This window comes from Sylvia atricapilla, chromosome 8 (genome assembly GCF_009819655.1).
Source record: "Sylvia atricapilla isolate bSylAtr1 chromosome 8, bSylAtr1.pri, whole genome shotgun sequence".
Taxonomy (NCBI): Eukaryota; Metazoa; Chordata; class Aves; order Passeriformes; family Sylviidae; genus Sylvia; species Sylvia atricapilla.
The window spans coordinates 17406238-17421307 of NC_089147.1; the positions used below are offsets into that span (position 1 = coordinate 17406238).

The following is a 15070-nucleotide window of genomic DNA, read 5'->3' on the forward strand; positions in this document are numbered from 1 at the left end:
GATGGATATTTATTTTTGTTGATAATTTTGGCCTTTTCCTGTAAGCTGTCAGAAGTGCAATACAGCTTTGCTAATGGGTGCTATGGTAGATGCATGGACAAGCTAGTGTACTTTTCCTGTGTTGCAAAGATAGATGTATTTTTCAGTGTACTGTTCTACTGAATGTCAGCTCTGACTACAAAGGGTCGTGGCTGGACAAGATGAGCTTGAGGCTGCAGCCAGAAACACCCCATGAAACAAAGCTCCTTGTTGGAGCCTGTAATAATGAACATTTTGTTAGCAATCTGGGGACAGATACTCCAGATCAGCTTGAAGGTGAGAAGAGGGGAGACACTTGCATGGATTTTGAAGACACCATCTCTTAGGGCTAATGGCCAGAAAGGGAAAACATCCAACTGCTTTCCCATGTTTTAGGAACTGCTTGAATGAAGAATGGCTCAGACACAGAGCTGTGTAAAAATGAATGCTGACAGCTCAGAGTGCTTCCAACAGCTTCATTGCCAGTATGAAGAATAATTCATAGGGTGAAAGCTGTATTGCCTGGAGTACAGCTTGCTGGATGGGTTTACATCTCTTCATTCCACAGCTGCCACCCATGGTCTTTGAAACTGTGAGAGTTTTAGGGTGTGTGAACACTGTGTGAGTTTGGGTGACTTGTAGGCATGGAGGGCAGAGGAAGACTTTTATGATTTTTTTTTTTTTTTTGAGGTTGGATTCCTTGTTTTTTAGTTATTCTATTATCTGCTCAGTTCCTTGTGCTTGAAAATCTTTTGCTTGTGTTGACGTTAAAGGGTAACTTGAGGAGGGAAAAAAAGAAAGGTTCTTTGTGAAGGGGATCAATAAATTAATTGAAACAAAATTGTTAATTTCAACAGAGAAATTATCAAATCACACTTTTGGGTCTCCATAGGAAGAGAAAAAAATGGGCATGAGAATGCCTAAATTTGGCAAATAAGATCTATCTGAGAACAACAGAAATTAGGCTTAGGAAAATCAGTCTTGTAGAAATTAAAACTTTTCTAATTTCTTGTAGAAATTAAATGTGATCCCTGCAGCATGTATTCAAATATATTCATGTTTTCAGCTTTCATTCTTATATAACTCAGACTTCTCAGGAAGATAGCAGTCACTGCAACACCATGGAAAACCTCAAATTTTGAGGGAAGCAAGAAATAAATACAAACAAATAAATACCTATAGAAGTATTCATTATGTGTGTCTGTGTGTTTACCTCTTCCAGATATCACCCTTATTGCCAAATAGAAAGTTTGGAGGTTTTTACAATCAACACTCTGCTCGTGGTTTCAAAAATACTTTTTTAGTAGTTCAATTATTTTCAGATACATTTTCTCAGTTGCATCAAGGCCCCAAATGAAATCAAGATGCCCCCATGCAGGAAAATGCTCGTGGTAAATGAGATTGGTGATCCGAGGAAGTAGCTTTGCCATGTCCTTTGGATCTGCGAATGTGTCCTGTCCACCACTCCAAACAGCAATTGGTACCTTTATCTCCTCTATCTTGTACACAGGAGGAGCAGTCTGTAAGACAGGGAGGAGACCTGAGTGAATGCTGCTGGATCAGAAGTTGTGTTCAGAGCAAGGTTTCTGTGCAAGCATCTCTATCTATTTTTTTCTGCACTGCCTCCAGTAAAACCATAGGAATGAAGGCCACCCTCTTATGGTTCATTGCCCTAACCCCATTCACTCTCTGTGGAGTGATCCATCCTACACCTGTTCTTTCTACAAAGCATGGCTAAGGGTTGTTTTGCAGTTTGGCCCCTGCTTGTGCCCTTCAGAGGTGTGGGCATGGAAAGAACAGTGTCAATATTCATCAGTCAAGGAGTGTGGAGATTTTTCTTGTGTGTATTCAGAGGAAGGAGATCTATGAGTTTTTTGGGACACACAGAGTACAGCTTTTGTTCTTAGTTTTCATGCTTGGAACAGAAGTGGAAATGAAATAATTTGGTCATTTATGCTTTCACCTTAGAAGATTTCTGAGTGTGTGAGATAGAAGTGACTGATTGTTTCTCTGGAGCCTTTCTGTTTGTGAAAAACAGCACTTTTGTACAGCACAGGACACTGCAAGTCAAATGTGCTGGTTAAAAGTGAGGTGGTTGCCAGTCCACTGGAGAGGTCACTGTAGCTGTGAGATCATGTCCTCTCTTAAACAAAAGGTAGGCTTTGAGGATTTTGGGGCAAGTGAAGAGCTCTGTTCCCACGCAGCCCTAGGACTTGGGTATGGTTCTTATTAATTTTTGGAATGACATGTTAAGTTGACATATCATTGAGCACATCCAGGCATCAGTAGGATGTAAAACTAACTTCTGCTAGTTGTCTGTAAGGGTCTATCTCTGCCTTGTTTATGAACAGACTTTTACACTTGCATGTGATTCAGCTGAAACATTATATGAAAGCACTCTCTTCCTCCTTGTTAGTACTCACAGGTGCTAAAACATGAGTTTTTCTATTACTAGTTTTACCAAGACCCAAAGATAAGTTCTGAAGGAAGCTATTTTGCCTCACCTGGTTGTATTTCTTCAGGTTTTCTTGACTAGAGCCATAGTCATAAGCTTGAAATTGGTCTGTATGTGCTAGCTGTTAAAAGAACAGAAAAACTAAAGAGATGAGAGATGAAGGAGTAGAGTGCAGGAGGCACATTCCTGCCTGTGAGCTAAGTCAAGGCCCAGGTAGTGGACTGTAGTTTCTCCCACACCTCCCACACCATCCTCTGGTTGCAGACTTCCAGGATGCTCAGGATAGATCACAGGGTAAGTGGCAACCTTGCCTTTTCTCTTGCTAACTTTCTGTCCTAACTGTCTTCCACCCTCAGTGTGTTCTGTTACTTAAAATTTTGTTTTACTATCTTAGGTAACTGAACTTGGGGTCCCTGTTCGTCATGCAGAGAGTTGGGTTCAGCTGTCACATGAAAAGAGAACCTGAATGTCTATGATGTGTCAGGTCAGGTCATATTACAAATCTTGTGTAATAAGCCTTGCAGGACTGGTCAGTGAATACCTGGAGTTATTTGTTTTGGTAATTTAAATTTTGCACAAACATGACAACTGGTGAGGAGTGTGAAACAAAGGGTGAAAGAAACCCAGTGTGTGTCAGTTTAGAAAACCTTTGCTTCCTCCAGGATTTAAGTCGCTGGGTATGAGCTAAAAACCTGCCTTGTCCATTGTCTTTCCTGTTCTGTCTTCCTGTATCTGTGTCTGCTTTGCATCCACTTGATTTTGTTAGAGGGTGGCAAAATAGACCACAGACTCACTAGCTGCTCCTGGTTTGTGCACATTTCCTGGCTAGTTGCATCCTGTGGGACTGACTGTAAGACTCTGTCTTCAGGAGCACATCTATATTCTAGACTATATTAAATGTGCAGGTGCTCATGGCAGTAGGTGAGAAGGTATGATGGTCAGTTTCCCAAGACCAAAGGCTTTGGGTTTTCCTGGAGGCTGTCAGGTACATAAAAAGCAGTAGTGAGGGGCTGTTTACATGTCAGTGCACAGTTATACCTGTCGCCAGTGAAAAACATTCTGTGCTGATGTTCCGGCCGGGGAATGTCCTACGTACACATCTACTCGACTCTGGGGAGAGAGCAGAAATTTTATAAAGACAGAGATCCAGCGCTGTGATGGAATAAAACTGTGAAGAAAGTGAGATTCTAATATTAAAGAAGCCAGCCTACAAAATATTCTTTTGAGCTCTGTTAAGGAGATGTTCCAATTCTATTGCCCTGGATTCTTCCTCAGCTGTTGTCTTGCTCTGAGAACCACATTAGTGACTCAAGCAAGGCAGGAGATATCCTTAATGGTTTAGATGTGCAATTCAAAAGCTGCAATTGATTTTGCATTGAGCCTCTGGGTCTAACTGCTTTCCCATATGTGCTTTTAAAAAGGATTATAGATGAAAAAATGGGGCCAGTTGTTACAGACACTGCAGTAATAAACATTATACAGGCCAGCTTCTGCATACTTTAGCCACTGTAAAGGGGCTTGGCGCCACAGCATCCATCTATTTGCAAGCAGAGGGAAAATTCTGCTGTCTCTCCTGTCCCCTCTGACTGATGCACAAGTGTTTGTGAATCCCACTGTAAGTGTGCTGCACCCCTCAGCACAGCGGAAGGGCTTTCTGTAGCTCTACACATTGTGGATTGAGCTGTTGGGCTAAGTTCTAAGGTCAACAAAAGCAAGAAAATGCCTCGTAGAGTAGTTCTTTGGGACCAAGTTTTGGTGCAAATAGTCTGAAACTTGGGAAGAAGAGGTCTTATTCCTGTCTTTTAGCTATTTTAGTGTTCAGAGGACCCCAGTGTCTGTTAGGGAAGGAAACTGCCGCTGCATTGCCAAGAGGTCTGACTCCATCACTCATTGTCTCTTTCTAAAGAACATCTGTGTGTGACAAAAATCTGGTACCCCCCAAGAGAGGGTACATCCTGACATATGCAATACAGCTCCAGTTTGAACTCAGTTCTTTCTTCCTGGCATTGGAATGTGCCTAGCTCTTGGTGCCACCCATCAGTAGCCGTAGTCATGCTGTCACTGTTGACAGTACACAATGTCCTGGCACTCCCTCAGTCAGCTGAGAACCACACTGTGGCTTATGGATGCTGACATGTGTGACAGTAACTGGCAAGGATTTAGTGCACCAGTGCAACTGCCAAAATCCCTTTAGTTCTGCTCTGAGGAGGAGTTCTTGCACATACTTACCATGTTGATATTTTTTACACTGCCTCCTGCTATGTAACAGAGAACATGGGTACAAAACTTATCCAGGCTTGTGCAGAACTGTGTCACGGGTCCTTTCAGAAATTCGATCTGATGAGCAACTCCTTTGCAGCCAAATATTAACTGAGGGAAAGAAAAAGCGCAACACCATTTTTTTCTTGTTACGGAAGAATTTTATGCAGAAAATTGTTGCTCATAGCCTAGCTCTCACAACGCAGTATTCAAGGAATGCTGGAAGAGCTTACCCTCACACAGCTTACCCCTTAAAACATCCTCTTCCCCACAGCACATCATTTATTCTTCCTCCTTCATATTACTCTCAGTAATCCTCGAGGAAGCTATCCTTCCATTTCTAGTGTGCTGACCTTAATGCCTACTCATTTTTGAAGTCTTAGAGATTGCCATGTCTGTTATTGCAGTTCTGGTTTAGCTCTTCCTGCATGAGACCAGTAAAATTTTAGTTAAACAGCAGGAATCCTAAAACAAGACAGAGTTTCACAAGTCTCCTACTTCACCGGGAGTTGCTGCTACAAGCTCTATATCCTAACTATTTTCACCACAGGGTTTGGGAACAGTTTTGTCAAGAGCACTCAATTCATCCCAAGCTCAGTATTAGCATGTCACTTGTTTGGGAACACTTGATCCCAGGCTGAGGGAACCCTGGGAAAATTTGTCAGGCATTGGAGTTCTTAGAAGGAAAAATGACATACCCTGAGCAGTGGTAGAGGAAGTTTCAATATCTTAACCAGAGGGCTTGTAGCATGTGGGCATACAGTTACTGGGCCCAAAGCAAAGAACACTTTCACCCGTTTAGCCAGCTCAGGGTATGTATAAAATGCTATGAAGCCTGCAAACACAGAAGAGACAGCCTGAGTTAGTGAAGATATCCTCCACAGACAAATTAAATACATAAACAGCAGATAGCAAGCAAGACACCACAGTAGATTTGCAGCCCACTGTCTGTTGTTTGTATTTGTGCTGCATGTTTTACTTAAGGAAAGTGTTGAAGTGAAGTCCTGAAACTAATTTTATTTGGGAGGCAAAGTTCATTTTAAGGATTAAAGCATGTCTAGGTACTGTTTTTATCAGAACCATTTTTTTGTAGGCAACATGTCAGTGAGGTTTTGAGGGAACATCAATCCCTTCTAAAGTTCATGAAACTCTCATAAAAAATGAGTTTCTCAAATTAGAGTCTCTAAAGATCTATGCATTTTTATGCTTTCCTGAGACTATAGAATAATTAGCTGAATGCTGGGAGCTTTGAGTGTTTCCAACTGATTTCCAACATCTGCTGGCATCACAGGCAGATGAAGAAAGCCTGGCTGGTTAGTTTGTTTTGCCATGAGGAGCTTTAAATGCTGTTATGAAAGGCAAAGAACGAAAAGATCAGAATTTGTGACAATACATGATTTTTCCACACTTCTTTTTTCTGGGTTGTTTACACTAATAACTGTCAGTAGCTTCTTTCTAATCAATTTCCATTCATGGATCTTACACACAAACCATAATGATCAAGAACTTTCAACTGACATTAAAAGAAAGTAGCTGCATTTAGAGGCCATGAAATGAGTAATGACAAAGGCTGGACCTAAGAGAAAATAAACTATTAGTATTTTTGCTTTCCTGACTATGTTTTTAAACTGCAATGTGGCCAGTTATAGCCAGTTCAAGAACTACAATTTAAATTGTAAGATTGACACTAAGACATAATAATGTTGAGGTTATTTTTCCTTGCCTTCAAGAAATTTAATATAAATAATTGTATTATATGGGCTGTTTTATCTTTTTAGTTTTTCTATCCTGTTCTCAGGAACAAGGTCCCCAGGTCAGTGGTCACAGCACCAATTCTGCCAGAGTTCAAGAAGTTTTTGAACAATGCTCTCAGGCACATGGTAAATATTGGGGCTGGCCTGGGTAGAGCCAGGAGTTGGCCTTCAATGATCCTATGTCCCTTCCAGCTCAGGATATTCTTTGATTCTATGATTCTTATTGTCTGTCTTTACACAAAAGAACTTCATGTAAATTCCCATTGCTGAGGGGAAAAAACTCTACAGCAGTACCTGAAGTATCCAGGAAATGATGGGTAGTATGTCTGTAATTATTTAAAAAATTGAACTTAAAAACTTTAAAAAAAAAAATAAACTGTATCTTCCATTAAGTTTATTTGCTTCTTAAGGGTAACTAAAGATGATTTTAGAAAAGTTTTGCATATTTACCACATCTCAACACAGAAAAATCTCTATGTTTTTCTAACTCTCTACAAACAAGAAAAACAACAGAATCAGTGGGAAGAGTCACCTACTGATCAAATAGGAACACAAATCATTGTTAATAATTCCCCTGACATTACCTGCAGCTGAGCCTTCAGAGTGACCAATGTAATAAACATTCTTCTGCCCAGTTTTATTCATGATGAAGTTCAGCTCTGCTGGAATATCGTATTTGCCCATTTCATCGAAGCTGAGGGGAGAAACACAAGAAGCTGGCAGACAATTTGACTATCACAGTGTGAGTTACTGACTGTCAGTTTTGTTCATTGCACCAAGCAGGACCCACTGAAGGAGGAGGTTGCACACTGTGTCTGCATCCTTGCTTGAGCAGGGGAAGTGGGCAGAGGGGTGCAGCTGTGCAGCCTGGCTGCCTGACGCCTTGGGCTCTGTGTGGATCAAGTGCCAGTTTCACCTGACAGCTGCAGCCCTTGGGGAACTGGATTTAATCAGAGCTTTCACCTGCATGGGTTACAAAACACATTTTTTTCTTGGTTGAATTCAGCTGTGAGAGATCATGTTTCTAGACAAAGCTGCTCAGCATGTTCCAGCTGAGATTCTTGCTCTCCCTCTCACACTACAGACTCCCTTTTCCTCAGCATCCTGTTTACTTTCCCAGTCTCTGAAATCTCTTCCCCAGCCAATGCTCCCAACTCTGAGTAGTATTGAGTATCCATCTTTGTCTGGTTCTTTACTCTCCTGGGTTGGTGTAGATCCTGATCTGATGCTGATGTAGGTAAAAGCCATCAGGATGAAGCTATCTAGTCCCCTTGAAGTTCTATGCTGAGTCTTTCTCTCTCTATTGAGTACCTGAACTGCCAGAACTCTTTCTGGCAAGGCTTAAGGGTCTTGTGTTTTAAGGACCAGGTGTTCCCTCTGCTGTTTCCCAGCCAGACATCATAGCCAGCATCTGCAAGGATGAAGCCCAAGCTGTTGTTGGGCAGGTTGGAAATCCAGTGAGTAGCATCTCCTAGGAAAGCATGTTGTAGAAACACTGCAGGCTTTTCCCCTGGAAAAGATTAAAATATTCTTTTATTAGAACAGCAATTAGTATGTATTTAATATTGGAATGCAGAGTTCAGTTTGTGAGAGATTTCCTCCTTCTAGAAGCTCCCAGGAGAATTATACATAGATATTGGTTTGAGAAACCTGAAGAATTTTTTTCTATGCAAACAGGAACCATTTAATGACATTTCACAATCGTTTTATGACAAGTCTGGCAAATAAGAATTTACTGAGGATACTTGTCCTACCTCCTCTTGCACTGAAAAGCCAGCTCACAGCCCCTATGCTGAAACTCAAAGCTGAAAACTGCTGAAGGCATAGCAGTGTATGAAAGAGAAAGAAAAATAATCCAAAGAAGGAAATCCACGTTTTGGTAACCACTGGGCAGGGCTGAGGCTCCTGATGTAACTTGGCTAGCTTTATTTTGAGAGTCAGGCTGGTCCAACTGATCTCCAAATGAGATCAAGTTAGGGGAAGGAACCTAAATTTATCATTCTATAATACTAACAAGGACTAATAATCAATGTAGCAGTACCCAGGGTACCTCAAATTCCAGCCAGAATTTTTTATTCAATTCACTAAATGTGCTGAAACTGATAAAATACATTTACTTTTCACTGACAACCTGATTTCTTTTCTCCTTCTTTAAGTATACCTCTGTTCTTCAGAGGCCTGGGGATTATTCATATGCCTAACCTCAGGGGCTTTGTGGTCAGGCTACTATTTTATATGTATGTTATTTAGATTGTTAAGGGGAAACAGTCAAACCTCCCCAAACCCTGTTTACCAGCCTACCTGCCATTTGAGGGAAAAAAACTCCAATCCTTGGATGTAACAAAATTATTAGGAAAGTCTGAAAAAGGGAGAGGGACGCTGAATGTTTGGATTTCAGATGGATTCAGTATTCAAGTCACCCTTCTGACTAGGTACTCTTGTGATGGAAAGGTATGGAACATGCCATTGCAGGTGAAAAGGAGAAAAATGAGGAATCTCTGTAAGAGTTGGATCTCAGATTGTCCTTTTGTCCTGTAACTGTGACCCACCTGTGTTTTTGTCATTCCTCCCAGCAGGAATTCTGTAAACAGCAAGAATATATCCATCCTCTGTCGTAACTTCATATTCCTCGCTGGGGTATCCATGATACCTGATAATTTGACTCTGTGGAAGCCAAAGGAGAGCTTGTTAATGTGCCAGTTGTCCTGTTCTGGAGCCTGCCCAAGATGAGCACTGCAGGTGTGGGATGTGTTGTGATGGTAGTGCAAGGCCTCAGCTACAGAGACCGTGGCTGAGAAGAAGCATTGCAGGTCTTGTAAAAAGATGAAGAAAAATCCTCTTCAGACCTGTTGTCTGGTTGTCTGGTATTATGTCTGGTCCCTATTATGGGACCAACACCCTTCTGAGAGATGACTCATCATGTTCTGCAAGGCCTATGCAGATTGTACCTTTCTACAGATTAAACATGCAGCCATATCAGTATAAGAGAATCCCAATAGCTGTGGGGATAGTCCATAACAAATCCTTTCTTGCCAAAGTGTGGTTAGGCAAGCCATGCAGGCAAGGCAAACAAGGGTGGAGATCTTGTCAAAGCAGCTAATGGGACCACCTATTTTTGCATATACTCTGAGGAAATCTTTGGTGATTCAGGGCAAGGCATCTTTGATTAGTTTGCATTGTGGGAATCTAAACCACTGTTCCAAGCAGTTTGTTATGGAAGGGCAGGGATTTGCTTCACTTGAGATTAGAAACCAGCCTTTGCCTCCACTGCAAAAGAATTCTTCTCTGTGGCAGCCCAGATTATTTGAATAAGAGAATCAAGCTTTTTCTAGGCAAGTGCTGAAAGGTTCTTTGCTCTCTTGCCAGGTTTGCACCCCTCTCCTTATTCAGTAGTCTGAAATACCAACATGTGTTGAGAAAGCTGACTGCAAACAGGTATCATGAGCCATGACACAGCCCCACATTTATCATGTATCTGTTTGGCTTCACCCTAAATACAGACAGCAAAGTCTGTTGTTCACTTTGGTATGGTCTGGAGCATGTAGTGTGTGCTCTGTCCACAGTCCAGGGCTGAGTCTGGTCACTGGTATCAAAATTACATAGTCTGGATCTCCAATGTCCCTTAGGAGGTTCTGGAGAGTTGCCTAGCCTGGGAAGCAAAGGTAGCAGCTTGCAGTCCCCATTGCAGTGCTACGTGTCTGTCCTCATGGATGTGCAAGAGGCATATCTGTCCCTGGCACGTTCAGAGCCAGCCTTCATTGTGGGAGAGACACTGGTTTTGGAAAGGCAGTGGTTTTGGAAACAGCATGCTGGGGAAACAGGAGATGCAGAAGGGGCTCTTGTTGGCTTTCCTGACAAGGTCTGTTAGTTATGCAACTGGAAGGGAAGCTTCACAAAGGGGAAGAAGGTGGCCCAACTTACAACATTCATGAAGCATTCGGGGTCACGGCTCTTCTTGCAGCGGCTTGTGTCAGCACCTGCAGTGGAGGCTGCTGTGAATCCTGCTGAAAAGGCAATTCCTTGGGAGCAGAGCAGCACAAGGAGGCACCACATCTTGAAGCTGTATGGAAGAGCACATGCAGTTTGTATTAGGAAGAGAGTGGTATGGAATTCCACAGGAAGACCCAAGAGGAGTGTCCTGAAGGATGCCCAAGGTCTGTTCCCCAAGGGCTGCCAGAAAAGAATCTGTATGAGGACAGGCTGTCTACAGCTTTCCCTGTTTAACAGGTAGGGTTGCAAAACAGGAGAGGAAAGCACCTGGGGATACCATACAACAATATGCCTGAGTTCTCTGCAGATTACAAGGGACTGGGGTTGGTAGACAGGATGAGGTCTTGGCACGAGCCTAGCAGAAGCTGGTCAAAGAAACGTGGACACCTGAGACGAACATCACACCCAGCTTGTCTGCCTTCATATGTCTCTACCCTTCTGCCAGCAGGAGAAGTGAAGGGAGAAGAAAACATTTTTTGTTTCCTGTCTCCTCAAGAATGAGGTGAAAGAGGTTCAGGATGGGCTGTCTTTAAACATACCCTCTCTTCCTCTGGGACTGAATGCTATTCTTGTGCCTGTCAGTGGTGTGCTGGGGTGAGGGACCAGATAATAAGGCTCATGAAGGGGCCAGGAGTAATTCAGGCACTCTGTGAGGAGATTTAATGGACCTCGGGCAACATGCTTGCAAGTTCAATGCCAGTTTGTGCTTTCCCCATAGGGTGATGTGTCCCAGAACATGATCAAGTTCTGTTTGAAATCAGTTCCTCTGAGAATATGGAGCAAACCAGGTGACTGTGCGTGGCTCCCCAAAATCCCTATGAGTCAGGTCCTAGTCAGCCTTACCTTTTGGCCACCAGGCAAGGAGCCATAAGGAGTGAGCAATAGATCCTGAGACTGTCTTTGTGCTGCCAAGGGCCTGTCTCCATTACCTCTTAGAATGGTTGTCCATAGTGCAAATCTTGTATTGGTCATGAAGAAGTGAGGCCTTGCCCTTTCCTAGGATGATTTCCTGGGATAATTTCCAGATTAGCATTTCTGAATAGAAATTGTGGAGTACAGTCAATCTAGCAACAGTTTATACCAACTCCATGTAAAATAGATATGCTTCCAGGTTTTAGTCATGAGTCAGGTCAATGAGTGCAGGAACACTGCTCTCTCAGCTTCCCAGACTTTTTTTCAACAAGATAATTTTCACACAGACATCCCTTAGAAAAGAGGAGAACAGATTCTGTGACCCAGATAGTTGCTGAGTGTGAAATTATAGGTTAAAACTGTGTGGAGAGTAAGAGCTCACAGATTCAGTGCTCCTTGCTTCTTCCTTCTGAAGAAATGCACAAAAAAAGATTGATCCATAAAGCTCAGTACAGTCCTTACAAATTCAGGAAAAGCCACATCATACATCAAATTTTTGTTTTATGCTGTGCTTTAATGTGTGAGGAGAGAATGATGCCTGTGAAGAGAAGAGTGGTAGTCATTCTCCATGTGTGTAAAGACCATAAAGATCAGGCAGGAGACCCTAATGTTCAACAGTAGAATCCATGGGACTTAATGCAGTGTCAGGCTTCAGCTCATCACAGCTTTCTGTAAGAATGCCTCACCAGCAGTGGCTGGGGACACTGCTGCTCCTGCAGGCTGGGTTTCCTCAGAAGAAGAGGAAACTTTTCTCTGACCACGGTGTGTTTGTGTTAGTTCACCCTCCTGTCCCTCCTGTAATGGACTTTGGATGTAATTGTTAAATACCTGCCAAATGCAGCATTAGATACAAGCCTGTACAGTGATGGGGGTCTCAGCAGTCCCTGAGGACTCTTTGTCAGGGCAGGACTACTCCAGAGGGCTCAGCCTTCCTGGGGGAGGCAGGCAAAGGCAGCTGCTGTTATGTTCAGCAGCAGCCAGCAGGAGAGAGGTTGTCAGCATTTCAGAGTCCATGTAGCTTCACAGTAGTCATAGGGTTTGTGAGTGAATTTCATGGGAGAACTTCCTGTCATACAGGTTCTGTTAGAAAGTTAGGCTCAGGAGATGAGTCTTTTAGAAACAAGGCACTAGACATGGGGAATGCAATTTTTAATGATGAACAGAAGTTCTCATGTAGCTACACGTTTCTTGAGTCTGCTTCTAGCATAAGACATAAGACATCTGCTATGATGAGATATGGTGCTCTATGAAGTTTATTTGTACTCAGAAATGTTCAATATGAAGACCAAGAGAAAATAAGGAAGTATTCCTCATGAAGTAATGGGGAAGAAGAGCAGAATTGCAGGATGAGAGAGAGGTAAGTGAGGAAAATATCTTTTAACTTCTAGTGATCTTCAATTTAACTTTGATTTGACTGAATAAATTTAAAGAAGTCAAACCTCATGAGTCATTGAACAGTTGAAATGAGGCAGCATTTGGAAACACCCAAAACTTAAAATTTGGCATCAAAACACATTTCATTAGATTCCCTTTGTATATCAAATACTTCATAATTTAGGTTTTTTTTGTCAGAGCAGGAAGCCTCACAACTATGTACTCAGGCAGTGCAACAATGTTTTGCTTTCTGCTGTTTTACTTCTTTCTGGAGTATGTACATGCCTGCCTCTCCCTTCACTGAGAATCTCAATTGACAAGAAAAACTCTGCTAATATCTCAGCTTGTTTTCAAATCACTACCAAGATTAGTTGAGGCAATGCAGAGGCTTAATTATTCCTTTTGTTGAGGTAAACTTTTCTCAATGCACTCTGTGATCACCTGGCTTAGCTGCCATGGATTATGGACTTCCAGTTATTCACCTTCTACTCAGATGCAAGGGGCCAAGCAGCATTAATCTTGGCAGGCCACTGCTCCCTTAAACTCTAGGAATAAAGACAGGAGATGAAAACAGCTGTTTTCATCTAGAGAGGTAAAGTCATAAGTAACTATTGGGCATGGTGAACTATCATTAAGGAAAAAAAAAAAAAAAAAAAAAAAAAAAAAAAAAAAAAAAAAAAAAAAAAAAGCTTAAATGGAAAAAAGATCAGAGCAAGAAATATGCCCTTGAAAGTTTCTCTATGCACTTGTAAGATTTAGTGAAGCTAAGATGCAAGCCACTCTGAAATTTGTCTTTCTATCCTTGTGCCTTAAGCAATCTTAAATTTACTTCATAGAAGTTGTAAGGCATACACACACCAACCAGAAGAGCAACTATGACTAAACATGCATGAGAATTTGCTGCTTTACTCACTAACAAAACATACACGTGTATTATATGGAAGGAATGGGAGGTCCAGATTACGCATTATTGCAATATTTGCACATTCATTCCCTTGTTCTCAAAGGGAAGAAAACAAGTAGGAAAAAAATCTAATAGTTGCTCTTTTTCTCCCTTTTGTGCAGGTCAAATTTCTTTTTCTTCTAGTTTAAGCGGAGAAGCACTTCTGTGCATAGCAATAAGCTTACAGATGAGAAAGGGAAACATTGCTTATTTTTACAACCAACTGCACAAAAGCAAGGCAGCACATCTGTATGGAGACAGGAAGCAGAGAAAGAAACCATGAGCATGTATGTACAAGTAACTTACCTCTGCTTTGCCTTGCTTCTGTCCTCTGCCGTGGGCACTGGTTCGTCTCCACCAGCAGACTGATTCACTGGCAGAAACCTGCACCGATAAAAGGAAGTCAAAACAGAATGAGCACTTCAGGGAAGCAGCTGTGAGTGACATGAGTTGGCAGCACGTATTGCAGAGCGTGTTTAAGTGCTGATTTGGCAATATTTCAGGAGTGAGGAAATCTTTGTGATGAAAAAGATGCTCTGGTTTAATTCACCACCCCAAAATGCACCATGGAGCAGGAGAGTGTAGAGACTACCTATAAATCAGTGGTTAGTATGTTTAGCTGGGATCTGGGTGTTGCAGTTCACTGGGGCTGTGGCTGATCTTGATCTGTATTGTTGCCCAACTGAGGGGCTACTTTAAAAGTAATCTTTTAAGATGAAAAGGAGAAAGTGTCCAGTTTTTCTCAACAATTGTCTCAAGAACACTGTCTCTGCTATTGCTTTTCATTTGGTTTGTGTTAATTTTAACATTGCAGACTGACCTAAATCTGTTTTCCAGTGAATGCACCTTATACTGCATTAATCACACTCCAGTGCCAAAGGAGGCTTGAATGCTACACATAACCTTTTTCCCAGTGAGGGAACAAATGTGTTCTTGTTTATCTTAAGCCATTTTCATCACTTCTGAAAACGTGGTATCTGGACATCTTTGCTTAATGGCTGAATTAGCTGTAGTCAGCCTGAGGGATCAGTCCTCACTGAGATTGGGTCAATGACCATGGGCAGAAGGACTTGTTCCGTGTCCTTGGGCACCTGGGCCATAAACTAAACAGAATCCTCCTACATGAGGATCAGCCTGTTCAGCAAATTAACTCACAAGTGCCTCCAGAAGAACTTGGGTTTCATCATGGACTGATGAGCATTTAGAAGAACACCAGATAAAGGGGATGTTTTCTTGGAAACATCATGGCAAATAGTATGATGCCTTTGACTGCTGGGGGAGGGAGAGGAGTGACACAACAGGATGTTGGTGACAGGCACAGTAACAGCTCTGCTTTACACACAAAGTGTGTAAAGAACATTGACT

The 15070-nt window shown here is 42.1% G+C and overlaps 1 protein-coding gene across 1 annotated transcript; it reads right to left on the minus strand.

Annotated features, from left to right (window-relative positions):
• Positions 1-1299: 1299 nt before the first annotated feature.
• LOC136364194 (lysosomal acid lipase/cholesteryl ester hydrolase-like) lies at positions 1300-14074 on the minus strand. The gene is made up of 10 exons (XM_066323880.1): positions 14012-14074; positions 10408-10546; positions 9036-9150; positions 7798-7996; positions 7071-7180; positions 5431-5567; positions 4703-4843; positions 3512-3583; positions 2523-2594; positions 1300-1538 (listed from the first exon to the last, which is right to left on the minus strand). Exons 2-10 carry the CDS (start codon positions 10537-10539, stop codon positions 1305-1307), a joined length of 1212 nt encoding a protein of 403 aa, XP_066179977.1. The 5' UTR covers positions 10540-10546; positions 14012-14074; the 3' UTR covers positions 1300-1304.
• Positions 14075-15070: the final 996 nt, after the last annotated feature.

Coding starts and splice junctions, on each gene's coding strand:
- LOC136364194 (XM_066323880.1), bottom strand. CDS start 10,539: ATGTGGTGCCTCCTTGTGCTGCTCTGCTCCCAAGGAATTGCCTTTTCA. Junction 7,181..7,797: donor AAAGAGTTCTGGCAGTTCAG/GTACTCAATAGA, acceptor TTCTCCCCTCAG/CTTCGATGAAATGGGCAAAT. Junction 3,584..4,702: donor GTGTAAAAAATATCAACATG/GTAAGTATGTGC, acceptor CTCTCTCCCCAG/AGTCGAGTAGATGTGTACGT.